At 41.3% G+C, this 9054-nt stretch overlaps 1 protein-coding gene across 1 annotated transcript in view; it reads right to left on the bottom strand.

Moving 5' to 3' along the window:
* Positions 1–627: 627 nt before the first annotated feature.
* The window catches only part of ITCH (itchy E3 ubiquitin protein ligase), a 59847-nt gene continuing 51420 nt past the window's right edge, over positions 628–9054 (bottom strand). The window contains exons 19-24 of the mRNA XM_065032584.1: positions 8298–8438; positions 6440–6560; positions 5792–5896; positions 5471–5567; positions 4258–4330; positions 628–3990 (exon numbers count right to left, since the gene is read on the bottom strand). Coding sequence (XP_064888656.1) covers positions 3891–3990; positions 4258–4330; positions 5471–5567; positions 5792–5896; positions 6440–6560; positions 8298–8438 — 637 coding nt within the window. The 3' untranslated portion in view covers positions 628–3890. The remainder of the gene's footprint in view (positions 3991–4257; positions 4331–5470; positions 5568–5791; positions 5897–6439; positions 6561–8297; positions 8439–9054) is intronic.

Raw genomic sequence — 9054 nt, 5'->3', positions numbered from 1 at the left:
ACAATCACCCTCAATGGAGGAGGAGCCCTTTAGGGAACATTTGAACAAACTGGGCAAAACCAAATTGATGAACCTGGCCGGATGTGCCCAGTGCCACCGTAATGCTGGTCTCAATTATCTTTGCAGGGTCATGGTGAGCAGGAGAGGTTCGTGATGACAGGACGAATGTAAATGCCACTTGTCCCATCCAGGAGGAGGACCAGGGTAACGACACAGCGGGTCAGTCTCATCTGAGGTCTTTTCCGTTCCTGCCTGTCCCCCTGTCATTCCTGAACAGAAAAGGGAACACGAGCTTGCACAGCCGTACCTCATTTTTTTTGTCACTGCAATTAGTGGTACCAGAAGATGTGAAAGCTCCCGTAAAGCAGTTCTCCAGCCCACCTCCTTGGTGCCGGAGCAGCAGCTTCGCTCTCCCTGGGGCAGCGTCCCACGAGCGCGGGAATTGTTTTACCTGCGTTTTTTAACCAGTTACACAAACAGCCGTGTCCGAAACCTCCTCCTGACTTTCCACTGCGATCAGCAATGGCCCAAGATGTGGCAGGAATGAAATGTTCCTGAAGAACTTTTCCAGCAAAACAACTTGGACAGGCTGACGATTTCCACACACAGAAGGAATAACGACCAGACTACCAGCTCTTTAAGTAGTTTTATAAAAGTATTTGACTTACTGAGATACTGTTACAGTTACCTGAGTATTTGAAATTACAATGCAAGGAAATTCCAACAATGAGTTTCAGTACAGTATTTTACAATCCAGTGCTGCTGATCTCAGTTTATATACGAGTTCACTAGAGCACATATACACAAACAGTGAATCTTGAAGAAAATTAAAAGACACCACACAAAGGGGGCTGGAGATACCAATAGAACAGAGTTGAGGTTATAAATCCAGTGCAGCATATAATAAAAATTCAAACAGCAACAAAAAGCTTTTGTTTTTGCTTTACTTTCCTCAGAATAATTTAAAAAGCTTTGCTTTTTTTTTAAAAAAACAGAAGCAACTGGATTAAAAAACCCAAACAACTTCCACACTAGATCAGATGAGGATGTGATGCATTTACCGTGCATTTCACTAGTGTATTAACACTTCCTGAGCTACCCAGAACAATAAGGCTTTGTTAATTCTTAGATCAGCAGCTCAGCGGAGTATTTCCTCATGTCATTCTCATAAGGCAAAATTCTAAATAAAACTTCTCTTAATACTTGAAAATGAGGATCAATTGACAGTAGCCCGGGCTGCTAAACCCATCAAAGCAGTGGGAGACAAATTCATTCATCTCTGCTGAAAATCTTACTTCTAAGTCCAATTTGTCAGAGCTTTTATGCGGGATACCGGACACTGTGGGATCGTCCACAAGTGGTTTTCACCAGGTCCCCATAGAGAACAGAAAAGTGCACCAGTGGCTCATATTCATTCCTTTGTATTTCTACCCAACAGGCTATAAAATTAACAGATCTGTGACAAAGTAAAATGCCTAAGGAAACAGAAATATTGCCCATTTAAAACAGTAAAGTTGCTTTCAATTATTTATATTTTGGTCAAATCCATGGGCTTTTTTCCCCTTGGGTTTATTCTTTATTTATTTTAAAATAGTATCTGGTGCTTGGGATATCCAGCCCCCTTTCCCCCATCCTAATACAGCAGAAAAGACATATAAACATGCCATTTAAATTAAAGAAAGAAAAATGGAATAAGTGGAATCCCAGACTGCAAAAATATATACAAGCATTTACCTTTTTCCTGAACTAAACATTTCAACCATAAAAATATTCAACAGCCATACCCTATAGAACTAGGGCTAAGGCTATTTCAATTATAACTATTCTTTATTTTAAAAATATAGGGCTGAAAGCCTTTTGGGTGATATTTATACATTAACAATATTTCTAGGTTCCCTACATGAATCATAAAGCATTATGCAGAACACAGACTATTTTCATAGCTTAATCTTGCATTATCTTGCTTAATTTAATCTCTCTCGTAAATATGTTAGATAACTACATTTCATTGTAAGAATTAATATAAACAGAAAATATTTATAAGGCTTTTTTTTTTCTCTCCTCACGAGCTGTATTACTGTAATATATCCATCAAATGGTTTGAAGTTGGCAGATTTTCCTCCTATAAACCCATAAAGTTCTCACCATCAATGGAACTGTAAAAGAGGGTCATTTCTGTATCATCAGAAACTCTTCTCCACGCGTGACAAAAGAGCTTCTCACTCTAAAATGGAATTATTCTGCGTTCCAAGAGGCAAGTATCGCTTTGCGCGACCTGAAAAACTCCTGAAGTTCAGTTAAAAACTGTCCTCCCTTGGTTCTTGTTAGGCCTGAATCAGTTTTCACCTCTTATAGTTCAGCCAGAAGGGACAGCAGGCAAGAAATCTTTAAAGACTGGAAGCTGTGTTTTACGGCGTCCCTCTGTCCCGTTGCAGCTCTGCTATTGAGGAGCCTCTGAAAAACAGCTCCCGTCCCAAGGCTTTGAGCTGCGCTTATATTTAATATGTGCTACATGCGATTTCAAGTGTCTGGTCTCCTACTGCGGCTCACAGCTCATCTCACTGATGTTTGGTTTCTTCCCTTGAGGCAGGGGAAGAGCTGACCAGACCTAAAAAGTGCATTCAGTCTAAAGGAGCAGTAAAATTCAAAACGTTATTGTAAACCAGAAGGGAATTGAAGATTAAGAGATTCTAAAAGGAAAGAAAAGATGTTACTAATCCAATAGGAACTGATTACAAAAGTCACTAGCTATAAGCTTAGGGTGAATTAGCTTAGAAACCTCCTCCCAAAACTTTAGTTTCAGTCTTTATAGAACTATTTACTCATGCTCCAACTTTTCAAGACTCTGTGATCCGTGTCTGAACTTTCTAATCCCCTTCACCCCAGCCAGTATTATGTATCAGTTCATCAGCAAAAGTAAGTATTATCATTTTCTGAATCCAGTTGTTTTTGCACCTCTTCTTGAGAACCCAATAAAGTCTCCTGACTGCAACACGTAGGAATAACACTGAGAACAATGTCCATTAACACTTTTGACAAGAAACATCAGCCTGCGAACAGGAATCTACATGGAATCAGTGCAATCCCAGGTGGTCTTGTCTTTTGCAAAACAAGCAAAGTACCACAGTGTTAGTATTGATTTAAAAGTTAAAGGTGTTACACAGAAAAAAGACCAGAATTCTTCTGAGGGCACACAAAAATGTTCCAACAACTTTGGGCGCATGTCTATTTTGCTGAAATTAGCAGGATTGGGAAAAAAACAAACAAACCACAAAAAAAGACCCCAAAGCAAAGCTATGCCCTGGGTTTGTGCCACAGTTTGACATCCCCTTAACAGCAGCTTGAGTCCAGTGAGCAGACTCCAGGTGAGGAAAAACAGTCTGGCCACACTTGGCTTAGAAAAAAGAGCTTAAGCAGTGGATTTGCTCCTGGAACGCAGAGGAGGGTCGCACGCTGGCTCTAATAACACTGCTGTCTAACGAGGTGTATGAGGATGCTGCAGCATTGCAGCTACCAATGAACTTCCCAGTGCATCAGTAGCAAAAAATGCTACTAAAAAAGGAAAGACAAAACTATTATTAAAAATCTGTCGTTAAGGACACATTCTAATTAACGAATGGTAAAAGAAAGCAGAGCCCAAAGCTGTATTAAACTGCTACTTAATCGTAATTCATTTGTAGCCGTATCTGATTGCTCATTTGATTTTTGAAAGTGCTCAGCAGAAACCCAGAGTTAATGTGGATAAAACCTCAGGATAACATCCATTCACTTACACATTAGTATTGTTAAATAAATCCAAGTCAAGTCTACTTTACAATGAAGTGTGCAACAAGCAGAAGTGAAGAACATACACCGTGTTGAGTTCACATTCTTCAAGGTGCAAATTTTAGCTATTCTTGCCCAAATCCTTCTGTTTCTTCGATTGCAAATAACAGCTTTTCCTTCAACTGCTCATAATTCTTATAGGGTGGAAGGTCTAAGCGATTGAAACTGAAAATAAAGAAAAAACTTAAGTACTGCAAAATAAGTGAACAATCACAAAAAATCCATTAGGAATACAGGTAATTAAACTTCTTGTTGTGTAGGTGGATACCTGGACTTCCAGAAGATCAGCCAACACCAAAGGTTATTGGTATAACTTGGTGTTTGCTTTCACACAGCCTCAACCATTTCAGTGTTATTACCCATTTACTAAAATCTCCAGGTAGATTGTTGTCAGCAAAACCACAACGATATTCTGATTTGTTACATACTCACCAGGTATGACTTCTAGGTAACCAGTTTTCCTTTCCAACTTTTTCAATACAAAATTTTTGGGGTCCGTTGCTCCCTGGAACAAATTCAAAGAAACAACGCACAGGTCTAGTTACCTTTGTATCAGAGAATCACAGAGAAACCCAGAACGTCAGGGGCTGGAAGGGCCCTGGAAAGCTCATGCAGTGCAATCCCCCCATGGAGCAGGAACACCCAGATGAGGTTACACAGGAAGGTGTCCAAGCGGGTTGGAATGTCTGCAGAGAAGGAGACTCCACAACCTCCCTGGGCAGCCTGGGCCAGGCTCTGCCACCCTCAACATGAAGAAGTTTCTTCTCACATTTAAGTGGAACCTCTTGTCTTCCAGTTTGAACCCATTACCCCTTGTCCTATCACTGGTTGTCACCAAGAAGAGCCTGGCTCCATCCTCCTGACACTCCCCCTTTATATATCTGTAAACATCAATGAGGTCCCCCCTCAGTCTCCTCTTGTCCAGCTCCAGAGCCCCAGCTCCCTCAGCCTTTCCTCACACGGGAGATGCTCCACTCCCTTCAGCATCTTGGTGGCTACGCTGGACTCTCTCCAGCAGTTCCCTGTCCTGCTGGAACTGAGGGGCCACAGCTGGACACAATATTCCAGGTGTGGTCTCCCCAGGGCAGAGCAGAGGGGCAGGAGAACCTCTCTGACCTACTGACCACCCCCTTCTAACCCACCCCAGGTACCATTGGCCTTCGTGGCCACAAGGGCCCAGTGCTGGCTCATGGTCACCCTGCTGTCCCCAGGACCCCCAGGTCCCTTTCCCCTACGCTGCTCTCTAATAGGTCATTCCCCAATTTATACTGGAACCCGGGATTGTTCCTACCCAGATGCAAGACTCTACACTTGTTCCCTACATCAGTAGGGAATAATAAAGACAACTGGAGCCTGAAAGGCTTAAACGCAAACCAATATTATTACCATTACTTGCACAGAAAAAAAAAAATCTGTCCTTCGCTATACGATTCTGTCTAGATCAAAGTACGCGTGTGGTGAAATGCATAAATTTGAAGTGATTTTGAAACAGGTGTAAATATTCCCCTCCACCTCTTTTTCTATGATAGTTTAAGTATATGCAAGACTTACAAAATAGCATAAGATGCGTTAAAAATGTCCATTAAAAATATAACTTGGTCTTAAAAAAAACCCCACATGCATTAGAGGGATTATTAATGCATACCCATGAGGTCAGCAAATCCTCCCACTGGTAATCTGCATGTTCCAGTAACAAACTGCAAGAGTCTCATTCTCTTCTCATTATCTATTTCTTTCACAAACTGCAAAAACAATAATTGAAATGAACACTTAGGTAGAGATTTGCTATTCAGATTTTCACATTCTCATGCACAGATTAACAAATCACACGATTGTTAGGAACAGCTGGATTAGCAGTGACAATTCACACTCTCTACAGATCTGTTCAATAATGGGGATTATTGTTTGTTACGTTGTAGCTGCACTCTGGAACTTCTGGTTTGAGAATAAAACGAAGTCTACAGACCTGCCAGAACCACACGATCTGCCTGCTGGTCCTGGTGTAGTGGCGGTAGATGGTGTGGCGCTGCCAGTCGTTCAGATCGATCTCCTGCATGCCACACAGAAGCACCTGCAGGGAGAAAAAGGAAAATGAGCGTGTGAGTACAAGCCCTGACTTTCCTTCTGTGACTTCCCACAGAGCAACACAGAGCATCAGCTGCATCCATACTTGGAAGCATCTGCGATGACAGTACACTTGTTTTTGATTTTAAACTTGATCTAAAATTTCTACGACAAAGAATGATGACTGCTCGTGAAGTGTATTTGGAGAGGCCACCAACCAGAAAGCACCTCTGTCATGAAAAATAGAGTCACTGGTTGCATTTAGACATTCGAGCCAGGAACAGTTTCTCATTGCCCGGCCACAAAATTCTTCCCTAGGAACAGGCTTTGGGTTTGTTTTTGCTTTTTTAAATTGAACAGATGTTTCAGAAAATGTAACTTTGAGAGATCAAATCCATCTTGAACCCGGTCCAGTTTACACAGGACCATCCATTGCGTATCTAGTTTGCTCTCCCTTTCTGACAAATTACTCATTCCTTGAGCACAACAAATCAAATCAAAATGTGATGTGTAACCACCTGGATCGAGCTACAACCAAACAGTCCTTTACCTCCAGTTCCTTAGCATCAAAATACTGCAAATACTGTTGTGGCAGAATTTCATTGAAGCCTTCAAAGAAAGCCTGTGTCTGCTCCTCAACACCTCGGGAAAGTCTCCACTCCGCTACCAGCCTGGAAAAGAAGATACAAAAGGATAATTCAAACGGCCTGTGTCAAGCCACGAGCTGAAAAAAATATGGAAAGTCTGGAAAGTTCTGGGGATAGAGCATTGTATAATTTTATTAGTAACTTTTACTCTGTGCAAACTGTTTTGTTTCTTCTTAGTGTTAAAACCCTACGTTTCCAGCCATTCTGCTACAGACTCCAAAAGGACGCAGCATCTATTCACTGATCGTATTAATGAGAGCACAGCAGTCCCTGGGTATTTGAATAAAGCGCAGAGCTATCTCTGTCTAATATTCTCCCCAGAAATCTCAGTCATTATCCATGAAAAGGTAAAAACTGGGTCAAGTTGTACTGGTGAAGATAAGTAGGACTGCAGGCTTACCGAGAAATCACTATGCCCATTTGGAAAGTTCCACATTTGTTTCTGTTAATCATGGAACTTTGCTCTGTGGCAGAAACTCCACTTGCCATTAACAAAAGGGTGAAAAGCAGGCAGGAGACCTGAAGAACCTGAACCCAGGGAGAAGCAGATATTAAGCTGAATTCAAGCCTAACCTGGCAAGAGAACTGGAGGCTAAAGTAGGTTTGGTTGTCTTCTGATTTCAATCCCAGAAACTTGGGGGACTTAAAGCAAGACTCAGAGTAAGACAAAAGAATAGGAGTGAAACTGGAATCTGAGCTCTCCCTGGGTTCCTAGAAACTAGAACAGAACGGTTTGCTGCAGATCCTCCCTGTTTTCCACTCCAATATTAATACTTTGCAAAATGCCAGTATGTTTCTTCTGCAAATACTCTCTTTTCTGTGAATCACTGGAATGTCTTCAGGTTATCCACGCGATGAAAACAACAGCCACTGCCCTCTCCCTCGCCCCTGGCTGTGAAAGAAGCCTTCAAAGAACACAGTGTAAGGAAGAGAAGAAAATTCTACTGTGATTCAGTTTATTTTGTGCCAACAATGTGGGACTGTTTGGTTTTTTGTGGTTTGTTTTTTTGCAAGCACATGCTTGTACGTTGAAGCACAAGCACAAGCACATACGTTGTAGTTCATAAGCAGAGCGTATGTACTGCTGCACGTTGGGGAAGAAAGGGCTATTTCAGGACAAAGCAAGTCACTGCTCATGTTTTCATTCTTTAATCCTCTGAGGCTCCTTCTCTCTTAACCTACTGCTTTAAAACATCCTGGTACTGCAGACAAAATCCTTTATGACGGTACAACATCATAACACTGTCCTGTTAGAAGTGTTAAGACCTAATTATATTATACTATCACACCATTTTGGATAAAACTAGTAGTGAGCCTGTGTATCTTTAAAAAACAGGAATTATCACAAAAGCATCCAAAACTGTCGGGTTTAAAAAAGCCGCAGCCATAAGTGGCTGGGCAGAGTATCAGCAGGCTGTGAAGCAATACAATTCAATAATGCAGGCGATGATTTAACGAAATACCTGACGCTCACATTAGTTGTCATGATGTTCTGCTAAACTTAAGTATCTCTAAGAAGAAAGCGGACCTTCCACTAACTAATCTCTGGGAAAAGTGGATTTTAAAACCTTATTTCTGTCAATATTATCCTTTCAAATATGATATCCAAACAATTGCCACTTGTTGCCCACATGAGCAACTACTCCGGGACAGAATTTCAACAATGTTTCACATGATATAGCTTGACAATGTTTTCTTGCTAAAACCAAAGAACGGAAATGACGCCAATAAGAGTATTTTAAAATCTCCATTTATTCTTACCTGATATATTCTTCTTTGTTTTCTTCTGTGACCAGAATGTTGCTACCATTTGGCTTCAAATCGTGGCTTTTGATTTCACCCAGAATTTCTTTATCAACTGAGAAAAACATTTCCAAGCCACATTCTTCAATGTTATTCTCTCTGTAAAGAAAAAAAATGACATTTTAAATAACTGTGTCAACACCTACTCAGTAGAGATAGGTATGAAGAACCTTAAGAAAGAAAGTTTGGAGCTAAATAAGCCAGAGAAGGAACTGTTCCTTACACAATAATGATGGTTTTGCAAGAAGTAGTGACTCATTTTACCAACACTCATATGAGAATTGTGCTCCTGATCGGAAGTTTTTGATGGGTAGCACCCTTAGATTTACCAGTCACAAGGCTGACAAACCACCTGCTGACTGATCTGTGGAATGTCTATGGAACACTGAAACCTTTCCAGCAATGACATTTTTGCACATTTAACTGCACAATCGCTGCTTCTAACAGATCATGTAAAGGCTGTGTTAAAATGTAGCTGCCACTTTGGCAGAAAAGAAGCAACTAAGAAAGACTTTGCATGCTCTAATGAATTATCTTCAACTCCAGTGTGTTTATAGGGCTATCTTGTAAGCATAGTCCCACTGGCCACACTACTCCTGATACAAGCCAGGATGCTGGTGGCCTTTCTGGCCACTGGGCACACACTGGCTCATGTTCAGCCGCTGTCACCAACACCCCCAGGTCCTTTTCCGTAGACCTGCTTCCTGGCATAAGT

Source organism: Columba livia, chromosome 16 (assembly GCF_036013475.1).
Source record: "Columba livia isolate bColLiv1 breed racing homer chromosome 16, bColLiv1.pat.W.v2, whole genome shotgun sequence".
Lineage (NCBI taxonomy): Eukaryota > Metazoa > Chordata > Aves > Columbiformes > Columbidae > Columba > Columba livia.
Note: the sequence above shows the minus strand (reverse complement) of the source record. Positions and strands in the feature narration are given on the sequence as shown.